Source organism: Sus scrofa, chromosome 5 (genome assembly GCF_000003025.6).
Source record: "Sus scrofa isolate TJ Tabasco breed Duroc chromosome 5, Sscrofa11.1, whole genome shotgun sequence".
NCBI classification, from domain to species: Eukaryota; Metazoa; Chordata; class Mammalia; order Artiodactyla; family Suidae; genus Sus; species Sus scrofa.
Window position 1 is genome coordinate 36277177 of NC_010447.5, and position 20821 is coordinate 36297997.

The window sequence follows — 20821 nt, forward strand, 5'->3', positions numbered from 1 at the left end:
TCAATAGTGGGAGTTGCATATCATTACTGATAAATCTTGCTGTGGTGAAATAAATACTTCTAACACATCCTGTTTTTTGAGCCATGCCTAAATATATTTGGTGAATTGAGCTTGTTTTGGTCAGAGCTTTCAAATTAACAGGGCTCTTAAAAAGACCAGATGTTCCTGCTTGACCCATAACTGATTTCTTGTACCTTAGTGCCTATTTGTATTCACACTCTCTCCTTCAGTTTCCCCCGAAGATGCAAGAGTTTAACCTGGTGCACATATGGCTAAACTCTGTATGCCAATAGCAGCATAGGATTTGGTGTTTCTGGAGATTCCAGGATAGTTTTTATTTCTAAATAGCCTCTTAGAGTCCTTGTTCCTAGTTTTTCCTTTAATAACAGAGTGAATACGATAATTTCTTAGATGTTTCTATTGGAGTTGGTAAGGCAAGGGAAATCTAATCCAACATTTCACATTTATGTCAACATTACATATATTAAATTTTTTTTTTGGCTGTTCTGTGGCTATTTGGAGAATTTTTAAACACACTGATATCACGGACTCAGCTAGAGTTAGACTTTTATTGGTGATGATCTGTCCCCCAAGCACAAAGTAAATTGACATTTTAAAAACATACTTTCCAAAAGGACATCGATGCAAAGTCTACATTTTCATTTGATTAATGATTAAATATCTTGGTCTTTAGTTAGTCATAATTTTTGCCAATTTAAGTAGCCAGATAATTTCTGTAATGAAAATAAATATTTAATCTGCCAATGGGGAGTCACACTGAGCAACTTGAAATATTTAAAAAGAGCAGTACTGCCCTGCCATCCAGTCTACATTACTCAATCTATGTGGAAACACCTCGTTAATACCCAGTCAATCTGATTCTTTGACTCACTCCTCAGAGGTCTGAGAGAAATAATTTGGGTCAGGGCAGGACAATTAGACTTCACTATGTGCTGTCTACCTTTGGCCCCTGAAAGGTTTCATCCCCTATAAACTATTGCAGGGAGCCTGGTTTTGTTCTACAGGGAAAACTTACCTCTCTTGGTTCCCATATTACAGCAGAGAAAGGTTATAGGACAAGCTCCCCATTAGAGACCAAGGCTCTTCCACTTGAGGTAGATCATTTACTCTTGGTTGATCATTTGGCTGAAGGGAAATTCGCCACTTGTTGAATACTGCAAATAAATGGATTCGCTTACATTTGAAATGTTTACACACATCAGTAAATTGTCTCCAGTAGGCAGAATGCATACTCACTCTTCCCTCAAGTAGGTGGGCAGCAGGCAAGTACAGAGGGTTGCTGTACTCATGCCATAAGATCCTACAGTGGAATGTGCTTGCTTAAAATAGGGTAAAATCCTCATTTACCTGAAGTTATTGCTGTTTTGAGGTAGCCAGATGGTGAGCATACCCGTGTTCAAAGTAGGGTACCTTCATTTAGATCCAGATGGTTGGATTGAAAGAAGAAATTTACCCAAAGTAAATGAATGTTTTCTTCACTTTCAAAAGGGAGACTGTTTTTCTTTGACAAACTTTGGGTCTGTGACTTACCACAGTGGCAGAAGACAGAATGAGAAGAGGAGGTCTTTTTCTCTTAAGGGTTAGTGAGAGGGAAACCATGATCTCCAAGTTAAATGGGAAGATAATATTGTGGTTCTCAAAGAGAATAGCAATAAAGTCCTTTGCAAAAATCTTGTGGAGCGCATAGAGGATTTTATGGGTAGGCAGTTGATCATTTGTGGTATTAGCATACATGATTTGCTGCCTTATGCTTTTTCTGGAATGAATTCATAATCATGATATTTAATAAAAACAGGAAAACTACCATGTTGTTTTTATGTTGAAAGCAGCCTCATTTCTCCCATTTGCTCTGCAGAGGAGATATCTTAATGTGAGTGAGTTGGAATATATGGTTTTTTACCCTTCTATAGAAGGCTCTGAACTGAAAAATCCAGGAGAACCATTTATTTCTGTGAAAACTTTTTTTATGATTCTTTAATGGACTTAACTCACTGTTTTCCTGTCAGGCACATATGGCTAAGCTGAGTCCACTGCTGGATTTTGGTCACAATTGAAAATGCCACCAGTAAACTAAATCTAGAAAATATTGGGGAAAAAAGGTTTTTTTTTTTTTTTTTTTTTTTTTTTGTCTTTTTAGGGCCGCACCCATGGCATATGGAGATTCCCAGGCTAGGCGTTGAATCAGAGCTGTAGCTGCTGGCTTACACCACAGCCATAGCAACGCCAGATCCAAGCCTCATCTGCAACCTACGGCACAGCTCATGGCAACACCAGATCCTTAACCCTCTGAGCAAGGCCAGGGATCACACCTGCATGCTCATGGATGCTAGTCAGATTTGTTTCTGCTGAGCCATGGCGTGAACCCTGGGAAAAAAGTTTTGACCATTTAATACTGACTCATTCAGGGAGGAAAATCTATACAGGTGGTGTTTGTCTTGCTGTGTTTTTTTTTTTTATAGCCCTGGATAGTAATAAAGTATACCTTATTTATGAAAGAGTTAAATTAATTTGCTTGTGTTTTTATTTATTCAGAACAAGTCTAAACAGAGCCTGTCTGCTCTGGATCTCTCTCAGGCAAAGATAGACCCGCGACTGATTTTCTGTGTTTGGTTTGCATAACATGTTCATTTCGTCAGACCACTTTTTGCCACTGTGTAGATGGATGGGCTTGAGAGAATAGTACAGGGCAATAGTTTAGGTTTTGCTTGAGGATGATGATGACATTTGGATGATGTGATTACAAGATAGGACTCACTTCTTTAAGCATAACTTCAAAGAATGATAGAAAAAGAGTGAAGAAGAAATAGCCTACCTTTAATACGCATTGTACAGTCTGTACAGAAGGGCATCGCTCTGTAGCCCCAGGCTCATCCTCCTACCCACCAGTGTGATCATCACCGCATGGGCCTTATCTTTGTGTGTCGTTTACATCCTTTGAGATTTACAGTGATGGCTGGGTTCCTCCAGAGTTTTTCAGAGACCCATGCAATCCTGCTTTTTGCCACTAGAGAGTAGATGTTCTCTCCAACAGAGGGGATTTTGCGACATAGAATTTGAGAGACTATAAAGATGCAAACTACTTCTGCCCCTTTCCAGTGTTTTGGACAGCTGGAATCGATTCACAGACAGGCACAGCTGGATGGTGATGAGGGTACTGTGAGGGTGGAGTTAGACTGGCAACATTTTATTAGTGGGCCTGAACTGGGGTGAAGGGTCCCAGGCCCCCACTCTTGCCTTCCCTGCCTCCAGGTGTGCCTTCTCAGTCTCTGCATGAAGAGTGGCCCTAGGGTTTAAGGAAATCTGGCACTTATGCAGGGACAGAGGGGCTCAGGTGAGTTGATTCTTCCCAGTGCAGACCTGTGTTGATATGCAGGGTAATGTTTTAGCTTAATTATTTAGATCTTTCCCCAGGACTACACTCAAACCAAAACCAAAAACCAAACAACCAGAGTATGGAAAAAGAATGAAGTTTTAAAATTTGTGCCGTTGGTTACTTTTTATTTCTTTTAAGAATAGGTTCAAGCCGCTTTTGGTTGTGTTGCTGATGGAAATGTATGTGTGTGTGTGTGCATGTGTGTGTGTACAGTGTGCACAGGGACATTCTGGGACCAGACTGCCTCGATTTATGCCTTGATTCTGCCACTCATTAGCCTTATGACCTTGGCTAAGTTTCCTAATTGTTCTGTGTCTGGATTCTTTATTTGGAAAATGGGCATAATGATATCCTCTTCCATAGGATTACATGAGTGAAGTAATTTGTGGGATATGTGCTTACCAACTGTCAAATTTCATATGAAATATGATTCTATGATTATATTGTTACAAGGCTGGACATCTATTCTTTGAGCTGGTACAAGGTCATTCAGGCTCAATGTTGTTGCCTTAGGTGTCCCCTTACTAGCAAGACGGTGGGGAAATGGTCGTTCCTTCCACGGCTGTTTGTTTTGCCCCCTAAGCACAGAGTTCAATAAACAGGGAGCAAAAGAAGCAGAGCTTCTGCTTCTTTTGACGATGAATAAAACAGTGACGAGAAAGGCTGTGTGCTGTTTCATAGCCAGAGAAACCCCACGCTTGGTCCAGACTCTGTGAGATGGAGAAGGGTTGAGGAAGCAGTAGAGTGTGTGGAACAGAGGGAACGCACAACTCTGGTTATGGCACTGCTTTCTGTCAGCCACGAGAAAAGAAGCCAGCGACCGAAGGGGCAGGAGGGTGCCTTTTTTGTCACTGGAAGCCAGAACAGGAAATAGCAAAACCCCAAGTACCAGGGGATACAATTTACACGACTTTCTTTGAGTTCTACCAGTAGTGGTACTCTATAATACTTACATAATACCTTTTCTCTTTCCAATATTAAACAAATGAATCTCAGATACTAGTTTATTCTAATGAATACCTAATACTACGGCTCAGGAAAGTAATTTTTGTGCTTTCATAATACTCTTCATCAGTGGTGATCAAGTACTAAGTACTCATTTTTGATGAGTATTTAGTGCATAAAAATGAAAACAATTATGAATATTATGCTCTGTTTTTATAACACGATTATTCACATATGCACCACTTCCTACATACATATTGCTGGAATTATTGCATTATGCTTTTAGTTTACTAGAATGGTTATTTAAAAAAAAAAGTCTACACGCTTGCTTATATCACTGAATATTCAGCAGGAACACTTCTCTTGTGAAATGGCAGAGTTTTAATGACTCATTGAAGTACATAAAAACACACAGTCTAAACAACGACCCATTTTGGCTTAAAATGTTTTGTCATTGAGTAATAATTTGCATTTTGATTAACAGCCTTAACTTTAAATGGAACATGTGTAACTTCCATGACCTTGTAACTTTGCTCAGTTACTGCAAACAGTTGAATAGTAAATAGATGTTGATCCACTGGATCATTTCTTTAGATCTTGGGAGTTTTTATTACCAACCTTAAACTCTTGCAACACTGGGCAAATTGCAGTTGCAGTAGAAGCAAGTTCAAAGATCATTTTCCACTGAGCGTATGTGTGGTCTGTATAGATGTGGCCAAAACGGAAATCTCTCAGATATGCCCTGCCGTTTCGTGAGGTTCACTTGGTTTTGGTGGGTTCCACAATGAAATGTCATGAATCAATCTGAATACTAACGGCGTTATGCAAATGTTTGTTTCCTCTGCATGTTTTAACTTTATGAAAAGGCAAACTGAAAATGATGGAACAGAAATTGTTTGTATTGCATACTGTAATTTGTTGGCAATATCAACCAACGTTAATGCATTACTTATGCTGAATCTTATCATAATGACTTGACACAAGTAGCTTGCCTAGTGAACTTCCGCAGAAATAAGCAGAAATCAATTCTCTATATCCTTCAGAGGCAACATAGAGCTTTAAGTTCTCCTTCTTAGCTCAACCAAAATGTCAAATGGACAAGTTGTTAAGAAATCAAGTAATTTATTTTAGATAGAAGAGAATGAAAATACATGTATATTGTTCATATTTTTCTAGTTATGCTAAAGTGACATTCTTGGAATAACACTTCCAGGATGTCACTTCTGGAAGGAGAATATTTTTTTTTTACAATAATAGAAGGATTCATTAAAAGATAAAAATGATTTTGTTTCAGAAAGCAGGAGAAAAATAGACAGCAAAAGACTTTTCCCCATTACCTTCTGCTGCCTGCTGTTTTATTTTACATCTTGTTCTATTTACATGTGTATTTCATAGCCTTACTATATATTAAAGTGTTTTCTATTTTTAATGAATTTTTTGTATTTTTTTCTACCTGGTGTACAGCTGTCACCTCAAAATCAAATTTACTCAGAAATCAAACTCATTATTTTCTCCTCCAAATCACCTTCTCTGGAGGTCTCTGATATATTTGTAATGACAGTAAGCAGAAAAGAAGTCTCACTTCCACCAATAGAAGGCAACCATAAAATATATGCAGTGAAGACAAGATTATATTTTTGAAGCGGAACAGACACTGTTGCCTGTTGAGGGAACTGAGCCTGAAGCTGGCTCTCTTTGTTAGAAGGGAGGCTCTCAAGGGTGAGAGAGTTGTTGGAGATAGGCGGGCAATACTGTGCTCTGACAAAACTGGAACCAGTAAAGAGCAGACAAGGTGCTAACTCAGTATGTGAGCCGAAGCTTTCTTTTTTGGTCACGCTCTGGGCTTGCAGGAGTTTGCAGGAGTTCCCAGGCTAGGCTGGGGATCGAACCCGTGCCCCAGCAGTAACCTGAGCCATGGCAATGACAACACCTGACCTTTAACCCACTGAGCCACCAGGGAACTCCCTAAATCAAAGCATTTTTTTATTCAGTTTTATTTTTAAATGATTTTTATTTTTACAGTGTTCTGTCAATTTACTACTGTACAGCAAAGTGACCCAGTCACACATGCATATATACATTCTTTTTTCTCACAATCAAAGCTTTTTTAAAGCCTTGTTTCTGTGCTACCTGTATTCAACTTGCTTCCGTCTGTCTCCGACCCTTAAAGTAACCACCTAAGCTTCAATACCACTTCTTAGGCTTCCTCCTCCATAAAGCCTTCCTGTAGTTCTTAAGAGCACCAATTCTTGCCTGGATTAGTTCTGCCTCCCAGGGAATGATTGCAGTGTCTGGAGACATTTAGGTTGTCACAGCTGGGGAGGGGCTGCTACTGGCATCTAGTGGTAGAAGCCCAGGGATGCTGCCAAACACCCTACGGTGCCCAAGATGGCAGGACAAAGACAAATGACCCAACCTAAAATGTCAGTATTGTTGAGAAGTCTGCCACTGAACGACCAAATGCTTACATTAAAAAAAAAAAAAAAAAAAAAAAAAAAAAGTCATTAGTGCCAAGGTTGAGAAATCCTACTTTGGGGGATGTAATTTCTTCATACATTTTCCCTCATTGCCATGGCTTTTTGTAAGATTCCTGTTTAGGCATATGTTTTACTTATTTTATAAGAGTATAAACTCCTTGAGGGAGGGAAGCATATTTATTTATCTTTTTTTTCCACAGTATCGAACACTCAAAAATGATGACTAAGAGAAGCAAATGCATTATAGATCTTGTAGTAAAAAAGCTATTTAGCAGTAATGTAATATTTTAACAACATCTCATCAAATTCAGGGAATATTTTATAGCTAATATTTGTTCCAAGTTCTAGGATCTCGAGCTTGGAAAAGACCCTAAATGTAATCTAGTCCAACTGCTCTTCGTTTCCAAGGGGCTTGTTTTGATTTGCTAAATACTGAATTGAAATTCAGTTGCAATCATCCTCAGGTGACAGACTGTGAAATTGGTATTTCCTCATTTAGACATTATCAGAATATATGCTAGCCCTTGGTGCATAGATATATACTGTGTGTATGAATTCATTAAGAGCATTAATTGCAGAAAAAGTCACTCGATCTTTATAGTCCCTTTCAACCCTGAGAATCAGAGATTTAAATTACTAGCCTTACTCACATATTTACTTACTATGAGAGGCAGAAAGGGACTTGAACACAATATGATTCTTCTGCATAAATATTTGGTTTATTAATTTCTCATTAGCTCAGAGGTATTTAGATTTTCTACATCTAATAAATTCCTACCCTTTAATTGCTTAATATCAAAGACACCTTTGATTTTTACTTAATGACTAATACATTCTAATTGCAACCTCTCTGTCAAACTCTTCTAGAACTTTTCCCTAGTATTATTAGTTGTTTGTTATGTATCATATATATATTTCTCTTTCTAGGTAGATTGCAAAGACCTTAGGACAAAAATGATTATTATTATTTTTTTTTTAAAAATCCTGCCATGTACCTGATATAGTGAAAATCTCACGCATAGCAGACAATATTTGTTTTTTAATAGCTGGAACTGGAGCTCTCAGATACCTGAAAGTTAAAAGGGAACACTTTTCCTCATGTATTAAATTCCATAGGTATTTTAAAAATAGCTTAAGTAGAGAAATATGAAGCTCAGTGGACATTTTAATTAATAAAATTGAAACTTAAAATTCATGAACATAAGAAAAAAGCATGTGGAGAGAAAACTGAAGAAAACTGTAAATGGGTGCATTTAAAAGTTACCAACATTTCATTAAGCAAAAACTACATTACTATCAGTAGAAAAATAAGGAAAAATTACCAATATGCTGGCAAATATGGAAAGAAGAAGCTTTATTATCAGTAGTCAAGTTAAAACATTGTTTATAAATTATGGCTAAAGATTAATTTTACTGTTTTTGAAATACAATTACCTTTTACTTAGACACAGAAATATGAATTCTAGACCCAGCTTTGTACTAATTGCCCGTGTAACTTTGGATAAATCACTTAACTCTACTGGAACTGCTTTTTCACTTTAGAAATTTACGAGGGCTGGACAATTTGTTTCTAAGATTGCTTCCAACTTTAACCTTATATTTTTCTGAAGATTTATAGTTAAAACTTCTTTCCTATATATTATCTCATTTTATCATCTCGACAGTTTTGTAAGGGAGGCCTGGAAAATGTTATTATTTTCCTTCTGCTAATGAAAAAATAGACTCAGGCAGTTAAGTGATTTACCCAGGCCTGGTACACAGCAGCTCAGTTCTGTTTCCTAGATAATTCTCAAGACCCGTCTCTCTGCGAGTAAGAATATAATTAATCTTAAAAATATCTTATTTTTCTCTATTTTAGAACTAAGCTTTTAAAAGTAGGCCCTCAGGGATACATGTAAGCTTCATAATTTTAAAAAGGTATAAACATTTACATTTCATGGTTTGAGCCAAGGATAGCCAATAAGATTCAATACACATGTCAACCCCTATTGATTGTAGTAACTGCCTGAAGTGCTGTGCTGAGAATAATTTTGAGGCCAAGTTTGGGCTCAGTGGGAAAGTGTGCCATGTTAGATTAACCACAGACACTGTGGATGAAGGAGAGGGGAGTGGTGGCAGAACCACTTGTGGGGGGAAAAGGCCTTTTAAGGGAATGGCTGCAGCACTAAGTAATGTTTTATGAAGGGTCTGATATTGACTTGCCTTACGTTGTTTTCACTGGTATTTTTTAAAAAGTTTAATTAACTTATGTCATGAATGTTTTCATAAATAATGGCTCTTCTACGTTAAAAGAATGTCCTTCTTAAAGTACTTAATTTGAGTGTTTTCATTTGTAACCCTAACAGGGAAAGAATGTAGAGGGTGCCTCTAGTTTGAGTTTTAATGAGATGCAACTTTGCAGCTTGATCTGAAAACTTGAGAGCATTAAATATTATAATATATATATGCACACACATTGACATGCTTATTGTATAGATATTTATGTTAATTTATTATGTTCACATATAATATCATTTATATAGTAAAGATATTTTATGAGTAGTAAGAACCAAAAGGATTTTCCACTGTGTAATCTCTGGATTATTCTGTGTAAATGTGTTTCAGCGCTCCAAAAAAGGTCGAAGGTAATGTGAATCCATGGCTACCCTTTATTAGCTGCCTGTTGGACGCTATTCATCCATTCACAGTGATGGGTGCTTTACAGCCCCCTTTTTTATTCTATTAAGCTTTGCAATGCTTTTTAGGTTAGGCTTGATTATTTCCTTTTAAGCAATGAACTCTACACCTTAGGGAAATTTAGTAATCATCCAAGATGATACGGCTAAGAAATGTCATGGAGCCAGAATGCAGACTGAGTTTGGTGGGGTTTCAAAGTCCTTTTCCATCACAAAATTAGGCCGTGTCTTCCTGAAACTTGAGGACACGAATGTTTCTCAGTGATGATCTATGTCCTACTTATATCTGATGGCAAGTTTTGGATTTTGGTTTCTCTGTCTTTACTGGTTATAAGCTTCAGAAAAGAGTGAAGGAGAACCACTATCTTCCAGCACTTGCCAATATGATGATGAGTTGTTTTTCTGTGAATGTAATGTTTTGTTGAAGAAGCATGGCTCAGGGTTTAGAGAATTTACTTTAATTGGGACAAAAACTTCCCTGAAGAATTTTTATTGTTGAGGAAATACATATGAATTATGTTTTCATGCTATTTATGCACTTTGGTTCAGAAAAAAAATCTTATAAGTGGGCAGAAATATATGATTTTTATCAGTAGAAGCATGGAAAGTGTTTATAACTTAACTCATGCCATAAATGTAATTGAGAATGTCATTTTCTTTTTTCTAGATTCCTTGGTGTTACTCAGTTTTCACCTACACATGCCAGAAAGGCATTTCCTTGTTTTGATGAGCCAATCTACAAGGCTACTTTCAAAATCAGCATCAAGCATCAAGCAACCTATCTATCTTTATCCAATATGCCAGTGGAAACGTCTGTGTTTGAGGAAGATGGATGGGTTACGGATCACTTTTCACAGACCCCTCTCATGTCCACGTATTACTTAGCCTGGGCAATCTGCAACTTCACCTACAGAGAAACTACCACAAAGAGTGGGGTTGTAGTAAGTATTTTAAGCTTAATGTTGTCTTTGGATAGACTACACTTATTTCCAAAATAACAATGAATCATTTCTGTTCTCTTCACATGTTATATAGCTGAATTCTTTCCTTAATCCTTGGAAGGAAAATTATCCTCCTGGTTTCAAAGATTCAGACAGGAACTTCTCTTCTATACCCTCTTTTCCAGCCCTCTTATTACTTTAATCACTCCCCACCCCTGCATTCTCATCATCTCCTGATTATCACTGGGAACAGCTGTTGTCTGTTATGGGAAATTGCTTGTTTTTATTTATATGACTGGGAAAGCTGTTTCTTTTTATTGTGAATTTTTTTTAAAAAAGACTTTGTTTTAGTCTTTTTTGGCTGCATCTGTGGCATGTGGAAGTTCTCAGACCAGGGATTGAACCTGAGCTGCACTTGCAACCTGCAGCCACAGCTGTGGCAACACTGGATCCTTAACCCGCTGTGCCACAAGGGAACTTCTGTGACATATTTCAGATATACAGAAAATGTGAAGAAGAATGTGATAAACTTCACATACCTACTGGCCTAGCTCTATAGAATCTAAACATTTTACCATCTTTGCTCAGTCTTACTTAATTTTTGAGGAAGTAAAACATTTTGGATAGAGTTAAGCTCTCTGTGTACACCTGCCTCATCTGAAAGCCTCACCTGTTCCCTTTGAGATTAACTATTGCCTTGAATTTGGAGTTTGTCATTTCCAAGCATATTATCATACACTTATTAAGAATGTTATTAAGTATCAATCTATTTACAGTATAGTCCATGCTTTAAAATTTCATATGTGATTTTATATTGTGGATAGCATCCTGAAACATGTTTATTTCATTTTATTTTTTACTTTAAATTATGTTTTTGTGGTTTATCTGAATGGAATGGTTGAATATATCAAAATTTGTTGTCCTTCTGCAGATGAACATTTTAATTTTTCTGATTTTCAGTGATTAACAATGCTCAGTGAACTTTCTTATACATAAGTTCTGCCATTATGCTAGAATTCCTATAATGTACAAAGCTTATTTTAGCCCATAGCACCCAAATGTATGGAAATGGGTACTTAGAGAAGGGTGATAAAAGAAGATAGGCAGAGAATTCACTCTCTGTATTAAATTTATAATGAGGGGAGTTCCTGTGTGGTTCTGAGGGTTCTGGCATTGTCACTGCAGCAACTCAGGTTGCTGCTGTGATGTGAATTCGATCCCTGACCTGGGAACTTCCCCATGCCACCGGTGCAGCCAAAAAAAGAAAAATAAATACATTTGTAACAAGAACTGGTTGGTTTCTTTATGGTAGTTACCTCTTGTGACACCATGGTGTTCTGAGCACTTTTTACATGCTGTTGTGTTGCATTAGTCAGGCTAGGTTAGGCCTTGCCAACTTAACAACTTTCTCTTCATTTCAGTGACCTACACAATAAATATGCATTTATTTGAATTTTCATGTCAATCATTTTCCCAAATTTTACTCCCAAAGAGTAAATTTAAGTTTAAAGAAATAAAGTAACTTTGCCAGAGTCAAAAGTAAGTAAGTGGTAGAGCAGCAAGACAAACTCCTATCAGTTTGATCACAAGTTTTGGGCTGCCCTCCCCGTGCCCTAGGAGCTCTGTTTCACCATTTCACCTGTGCGTCTATACACAAATTCAGATAATGATTCTCCTTGTCCAGTGGCCATCATATTCATTGTTGCTCAAACATAACAGAAGAAGTGAATAGAAATCTATATTCTTATTCTATAGGGAGTAAATAGCTTTGTATTTTTTAATTTTTTAATTTTTTATGAGTCATTTTATTTTTATTTTGACAACATAAAAATGTGGTTAAAAGGTCTTTAAAGGAAAAATATCCTAATAATCCCCACCCTATGTTTTTTCTTTTTTAAAAATTTAACAATTTCACTTTTTTTTTAAATCGTTATTTCCCCAGTACATTTTTTTTTTCCTACTGTACAGCATGGTGACCCAGTTATACGTACATGTATACATTCATTTTTCTCACATTATCATGCCCCATCATAACTGACTGGACATAGTTCCCAGTGCTACACAGCAGGATCTTATTGCTAATCCATCCCAAAGGCAATAGTCTGCATCTATTAACCCCAAGCTCCCAATCCACCCCACTCCCTCTCCCTCCCCTCATAGCTTAGGTTTTGAATATTTGGTTTGGCTAAATAAACTTTTCTCACTGTTACTTTCAATCTAAATCACTGTAGAACCTATTTATAAAATAAAATCTGGTGCTTATAAAATTAATACCATTATTAAAGAACATAATAATGAAAATAATACATAATCATGAAAATAATGCCCTAAATGTTTTCTGAAGAAGGCTAGGAGACATTTTACTCTCTTGGACTTATACTCATTTGATATGTTCAATTCATCTCATGTTTGTTGATGTCTCCTATGGATACCTTAAGGCTATGTATGTTGGGCCATACACAGAAAAGGAATACTAAGACATCTCCTTTCCTTTTACATCTTCAGAAGTTGATAACTGACTTGCTGTGGGTCCATGAGCAGCACAGGGTACACAGGAAATGTTTTCTCCTAGTATGTTTTCTCTAAAGTATCTTAAAAGTGTTCTCAGTTCTTCACAATTATGCTTGTTGCTAAGTGATCCATATTTAAAACCAGACACACTCTAATTATTTAGATGTGACTTTCATTAGAGTTAAGAATTCAAGTAATTAATAAATATGTTTAAAGTTCCTACTTAATAATTTTTATGTAGAAAAGATAAAACGTATTACCAGAGAACACTGGAAGGTTAACTGAAATAAAATTTTTGTTGTATAATCTAAAATAGTAAGAATAGTAAAAGGGAAAACAGAATTGCTACTGGGAGCCCTTATTTATCAACTGTGGAGCTCAAGTTTAAAACCTAGTTCCTTTTTGTCACCCTTTGGAAAGCCAATCTATTTTCTTTTTATTACCATTCCTTGTTATTCCTGGGAACACATGGGAATGATGTTTCTGAACTCAACAGCTGCAAGGGGTGGAAATTTAGCTTTAGAATCTTGGGTGTGGGATGGGCATATGAAATCCAGGTGATCATTTTGGGTCAGATGCTGAAGCAGTTTCCTTTGGGATATGAGAGTTTTTCTTTCTAGGGCATCTTTTCTTTACCAATTAAAAAGTGATTTGTGTTTGCAATTAAATAACCTTCTCAGTTTGCTTCCTGCCAGTAAATAGTTGGGGGTCTAAAGGCCTATTTTTGTTTTCGTACTGGTTCTGTTTTAAGTCCAAACAGGTATAATTATGTAAAGAACTGTTAGCTTTTTATATATCAGGTTATATCCATTCCATTAGCCAAAACTGTACATACAGGTCTCATTAGGATGAGCATTTGTTTACCTTGAGGCTTTGCAGAATAATGCCCATAACATTTTTAGATGCTGTATTATTCAACAGAGAGGGTTTATGAGGCACACCCTTAAGAAACTTAGAAAGTGTTTTCTATTTTAAAAAAAGATCTAAGGGGCATCATTTAAGAGTGTCTGGAGTGCAGTTCCCATTGTGGCTCAGCCCTTAACAACCTGACATAGTCTCTGTGGCTGTGTGGGTTGGGTTTGATCCCTGTCTTCACTCTGTGGGCTAAGGATCCAGCATTGCCACAAGCTGCAGTGTAGGTCACTGATGTGACTTGGATCTGGTGTTGCTGGGACTGTGGTGTAGGCTGACAGCTCAAGCTCTGATTCAACCCCCAGCCCAGGAACTTTCATGTGCTGCAGATGGTGTCATAAAAAGAAATAGAAATAGTGTCTGAAGTCTTATGAAGTTTCTGAACATCCTTGGCTTCATCTTTAAATCATGTGCTTCTGACAGAGACTTCTGCCCACCTCCTCAAGGCCCTTTCTTACTTTAAGAATCTTTTGCCACCAGGAGAGGCTGGGAAGGAGAACAAGTTTAATTTCAAGCTCAGTAAGTCCTGGCTCCTTTCTATTTCTTCTAAATTTTGTTTGGAAACTGGACGGTTTGTCCTTAAGCTCATCTCTCCTGTTTTGCATTTTTCATGACCAGTGAGAGGAAGCCAGGTGGCACTTTCAGTGTTCTGCCTGGAAATATTCTTAGCTAGAAAGTATAGTTCAATAGTTATATTTCTTATTTTCCATAGTGCTGCAGGTAACAGTGTTACCAGACTTTCTTCCACTTAATAAAAAAGGTCCTCTTTCCTTCAGCTTCCAATACCACTCAGCTTAATAGCCTTCAAGCTCTCACCAACAGCTTTCTTGAGGACCATTACGCTTCTGCTAAAGAATCCCCTCTAGGATCTTCTAGCTTTTGCCAACTGTCCAGTCCCAAAGCTAATGTCATGAGTTTTAAGGCTTTTGTTGTGGCAGTGCCCTAGTCTTGGGTACTAAAATAGATTCCAGAGCTCCCATTGTGGTTCAGTGGATTAAGAACCTCACCAGGATTCATGAGGGTGCAGGTTCAATCCCTGGCCTTGCTCAGTGGGTTAAGGATCTGGTATTGCTGTGAGCTGCAGTGTAGGTTACAGACATGGCTCAGATCTGGTGTGGCTGTGGTGTAGGCCGGCATCTGCAGCTCTGATTCGACCCTTAGCTCAGGAACTTCCATATGTTTCAGGTGTGGCCCTAAAAAAAAAAAAAAAAAAAAAAAGAGCTTTTTTAAAAAATGCCTGATGAATTCTATGGGTCAGGAGTATGGACAGCACAGAGATGGGACTGACTCATCTCTGCCCTTTGATGTCTCGGCTGGGAAAGCTTGACGACTGGGAGTGATTGGACAGCTTGAGGCCAGCATCATCTAGCAGCAATCTTTACTTTCTTTACTTATTGCTGGCTCTTATCTGGAGCATTTCTGAGTAGTCTCCCCATGTGGCCTGAGCTTCCTTGCAGCATAGAGGCCTGACGTTGTCAGACTTTGCCACTGGTGATTCAGGCTTCCAAAGGTAAGTGAGTGCACCAAGAGATTTGCACTGCACATTCGTTCCATTATAAATTGTGTATCGATGTATTAGTCACCATCATTTTTTCCACCCTCCTCCTTTTACGAAGTCAGAGGCTGTATTATCCTTTCTGACCTAGCTTAAAAAGTTAAACAGTGTCAATGTTGGTTCATTCTGTACTTACAAACTTAGTTGGTCCAGATTCTAGGGAAGGGGAATGTAGTCCCTATCTTTCAGTGGGAGTGTTATCAAAGAATTGGAAGGTTCGTCAGAAAACCACCACAGTTGTTATGAGTATTATAGGGATTCTAAAATCACAAGCACAGTACCTGACACATTGTATTCACTCTGATGAAGACAGTTAAATCGATGATATATTCAGGAATAGGAATAGGTAAGTTTGAGAGGTAGAGGGAATATAGATTGTGAAAGGACTTGATTCCTGGCTATATTTTAAAGTTATAATTCAGTTAACAATAAGAGCCACTGGAAATTTAAGAGCTGGATGCATGATATGTATACTTTTTATAATCTCCCTGAGAAAAGCATACAAAATATGTAGACATGAAGAGATTGGAAATGGGGGTCCATTTAGCTAAGAAACTCTGGATAAAATAGTATAGCCATGAAAAGCATTTTAAAGAAAGAATTGGTAGGATTTGGTGAGGGATGAAAGAGGGAAAAAATAAACACTGAGGAAGAAGAAGAGCAAAGAATCAAGAATGACTTTAAGGTTGAAGGTAATAAGTACCCTGTAAGTTTATGCTCCAGATTCACTCTCTATTCTGAATTGGTTATCACAACCGATAAGAGTTTTCATTTTTGTTGGCCAGTCTGTTGGACCTGCAACCTACACTGCCTGAGTGCTCTGTTCCTCCAGTTATAACAGGTTGTATAGAATTTTATTAGTATTTTTTATTAGCATTGACAGAAACTCAATTTGAGCTTAAACAAAAAGGGAAATTTATAAGAAAACTATTAGAGAATCTCAAATAATCCTGGGTCAGGAATGGACCTGAAGCTTTGAGCACTGCCAGAAACTTGGGAATCCTATTTTAGGTCCTTGCCAGTGCTTCTTCTGCTTTGCTTTACTCTCTCACTGTGCACAGGCTTCCTCTGTCCTTTGATTCACTTGGTAGAATGTTGCTACCAAAAGTTCCCAAGTTCTACGTGTTGCCATACAGACCCCAAGAGGGCAACTGACCTGTGTAAGTTTCCAAACTCCTAGGGAGTGTATTGCCTGTCCTTGTTTGAGTCATGTGATCATCTCTGGTCACTGTGTCTCAAGAATGCACATCATAGGAACATGACGTCTTCTGCTTCACCTCGTGAATGGCAGTGTGTGTTGCAAAAAAGAGGAGTTTCCAGAGAAGAGATGCAACTACAAGTACCCCAAATATATTTTTTTCAGGGTTTTTTGTGTGGACTAACTACAACAGGGAGGATACACAAAATTTACAGTGGTGGTGCTTGTGTACATATACCTGGGGAAGTATATCTACACATCCATGTATAATGCACATTTCTGAGGCTAGGGTTCTAGTGATACTGTGTATATACACTTAAAATGTGATTATTCTGTATAGTTTCCTACTGAAAATGCAACTTAGGTCTCATTTTAACAGAAGTAGAGGCATATGGGTTAACGTACTCTAAGCATATATTCTAGTTTTAAAAAAAAAATCCATGTTGATAATGGGAGTCCTTTTGTCATAGACATTCTGTTTAATCGTATTACAGATATAGTAATGGTCCATAGAGAAGGAAAAGGAAATCATGACAAAGAGGGTTGGGTTACAGTTTATTTAGGAATATAAGTGGAGGCTTCTTGACTCTCCTAAGAAGAGATAATCCTTCCCCTCCTCCCTACTCTTAGAAGATCTTACACATTGATCTCTCATAGTCATTCTCTCTCTGTTTATCATCCTTGCTGGCCTCCACTCCTCTAGACTGTGAACTCTTTGAAGTCAGGTCCCATGTCTTATTCATTTTTGTAAGATCATCAGTTCCTATTGTGTATAGAAGGGAGATACTCAGTGGAAGTCCATTGGGCATCTAAATAAATGAGTTCCCTTCAGAGAGGTGACAAGGCCAGGAGTTTCCCAAACCTTTTGCTTAGGTTAATATACAGGGTGTGAAAAATCATGAGAAATCATTTTAACCCATATTGAAATGGAAATAGTAGATGTTGCAATACAGATTCATCACGGTTGTGAGATGTTAGGGAGAGTTGTGTACTGAGAGGTAGAGTTTTACTGCCAAACAGGGACTGAATTCACAGAATATAGGCTCTGGAGGGTCTAGTACAGGGGAGGTGAAATAGGGTGTTTCTTATAGACTAAAAGACTAGGGATTATCTCTGTCCTCCATCAGGAAAGTCTCTGAGTGCTATTGATTGGCTGGTGATAGCTGGGCTTGTGGGCTAGGTGGGCCTGGGCTGGCTGCGTATCTTGGAATTTTGGTCCCTAACCCAACTCACCCCTGCTGTATGAGAGATATTCCTGAGCCAGACTTGGGTCATTCAGTCAGGTCGATACTCTGGTCAGTAGGCTTTGTGGTCAGGTTAGTAGTTTTTGGAGTCAAAGTGTTTGAGAAATTAAAGGGAAAAAGTATAACGGATGAACCTCCTTATATTTCATTAGTGTGGTAGAAATAGAGCCAGTAGGTTTGGTTAAGGAGTGAGTGTCAGGTGGAGAAAAGGATGCAGTAATTATGGACTGTGTCTCTAAGGGTGCTAGTTCAGGGAAAGAAAAAGAAAATACATGTATGCAGAGCCTGGTGCAAGTGATTTTTTAAATATAGGGGTGCTGAATATACAGAAGAGAACAGAAACGTTTCCAGACAGTACCCAAATAGATACCAGTTGTTTAGTAGCTTTACTTTACTTTATTTATTCTGTCTTTTTTGGTTGCACCTGTGGTGTGTGGAAGTTCCTGGGCCAGGACTGAACCTGTGCCACAGCAGTGACCCACACCATAGCAGTGACGATGCCAGATCCTTAACTGCTAGGCCACCAGGGAACTCCTAGATATTTAATAGTTTGTGGTGAAAATATCCAACACGCCTTTGTACCTTTCTACAAATTTTAAGAACCCAGGGATAGGAATAGAGAAAGCAAATGTGGGGGATTCAGCCCGGGAGACTGATAAGACCAACACATGGCCAGTAATCGAGAGGGTACGACATCTAGAGTGACAATGAAAACGCAGTGTTGAAAGCACAGGCCATGGTTTCCAGAGAGGCAGAGAGGCAAGAGAACTCATCCTGGGAGTAATATTCATGGAAAATGAATTGGGACAGTTGAAGAATAGAAGTCAACCTGAGAATAAAACGTCAGAGTGGTGTGATGAAGTGGATGAGGTGGAAAACTAGTCTATCCTAGAAAGGAGGTTTCAGATTTCGGGGTGATTTGGAGGAAGTTTAATTGCAGTGTAATTGCAACTTTAGCTGCAGTTTGAGTTGGAGGAACATGATTGCAAAGTTGGATGCGTGAAGGGGATTTGGGTTTGTGTAAAGGGAGAGAGCAATTGATAATAAGGATTACTCCCATGGAGGGTGGTATGGTAGACTGGAGGGACATGTTCCCAGCAGAAGAGAGAGGGGTCTGAGTGGGCAGAATTTAGTTAGTAGAGATCTGTCCAGCTCCAAGATTTCCATTGGGTGTTGATGTTATGGTGTGTACTCAGCAAATCTGCATCCCCCTGGGGGCTGGCCTGAGTTGGTGGTGGATTAAGTGATGAATGATAATGGGTTTCGTTGCATAATCCACCATTTATCAATCACCCTGAGGTTTAAGAGTCTGCATGTTGAAGGAGTTAATAGAAACAAAGGGAAAAGGATTTTTGTGAAAACAAACCTGTGAAACAGGATGGGGTAGTCAGTGTATACATGATTGTCATATGTTTAATCTTGAGGATGGATTGCGCAGTGGATTGCAAGATATGTAGCCAGGTCCATTCTCTCTTGGTGGAGAGGAAGGAGATGATTCTGGCTGTGATCCTTCTTCCCTCAGTCTTCCTGCTAAAATTTTGGGTGGTTGTAGTGGAGGCCACCAGTTCAGCTGCCTCGGAGGTATGGTCCCCCATATCTAAAGTAACATAATAGCATATAATCTGATAATCTAAGAGTTTGCTGTTCCTTTCTTTGCTGTGTACTTTCCTTATGACTTCAGATTTATGATTGTTATTCTTTATCTTCCTTTTCCTTTTTACTTCTAGTTCTTTAGGACTTTTACTTTAAAGAACTGTTTTGCCCAAACCTTTATAATCTAAGGGAGGTATAGTATTTTGCAATATTGAGAAGGAAAGTGGTAAGAGATGAGGTTAGAGATTTTATACAGGGGTCAGATCATGAAGGGATTTGTATGTCATATTAAGGGGTTTTGATTTTATCCTTTAAAAAGAGGGAACCATTAAAGTATTTGAGTTTGGGAGAGCTTCAGATCATATCAGGAGATTTCTGTAGAAGGATGGGGATAATGGGATAATACACATGTCTTATCACCTTTGTCAGAAGATTCTCAGTTCCCTTTGTCCATTATTTACCTGACCAAGATCTGTTTTCCTGTTTGATTAAGGCTGTCACAATGGTCTCGCTCAGCTTTCCTGAAGATCAAGGAACAGGCAGTCAGTGCATGTGTGGCCAACAAATGGAGGGTCTTAGATCCTGGCTGACATGAAAAAAAAAATAGCCAAACTTTTGCATCTGGTCTTGGACATAAAATGTGCTTTAGTCCAGAGAAAAATCTCTGGGTAACCATGATATAAAACAAGTGATGAAACAAAATCATATTTTAAAGGTTGATGTTACTAAGATTCAAATGATTCTTATAGGATTTGATGTCAGATTTCAGAAAGACTAATGAGGGTATTCAGTTGAGATATATTAATGTTTCTGGATAGGGAACTTGCATGAAATGAAGAGGAAAATTATTTGCTGAAGAATCAAACACTGTTCCTTGAAGGACTTGGCGTACAGTTGGATATATAAAACTGAATACTCAGAGTAGAAGACATCACAAGTACTAATTGTACTGTCTGTCTTTAGCTACAGCCACCAACTAATATTTCTTGACTTCCTTTTCAGACCAGATGGCAGGAAGGAAACTTGTGTGAGATGTTGCTGTTTTCTGATTAGGTTTAATTTGGGGAGGAACTGGTGAATGCCTAAAACCAATCACAATCCAAGTATACTGTTCACATGGCACTGAAACTCATTTAGTTCTTAAAACCCTAGAAAACTATTGCTTTATCCATTCACAAATATGTATTAGGCAACTGTGTTCAATAATAAACTGAGATAACTGAAAAATTCTTACATAATTAGGACGACTGCAGAGAGAACAGACGGCAGAATTCTTAAGAAGTTCACAAAGATGTAGGACTTTGAGTGATGGAGAGGGGAAGAATTCTCAACTTTTTGTGATTAATCAATCAGCAAGCTAATAGTTATCCAGTCTC

General features: G+C 38.0%; 1 protein-coding gene across 1 annotated transcript in view; it reads left to right on the plus strand.

The window, feature by feature from the left end:
- The window catches only part of TRHDE (thyrotropin releasing hormone degrading enzyme), a 396326-nt gene that overhangs the window by 10294 nt on the left and 365211 nt on the right, over window positions 1-20821 (plus strand). Inside the window, exon 2 of the mRNA XM_021092004.1 lies at window positions 10159-10432. Coding sequence (XP_020947663.1) covers window positions 10159-10432 — 274 coding nt within the window. The remainder of the gene's footprint in view (window positions 1-10158; window positions 10433-20821) is intronic.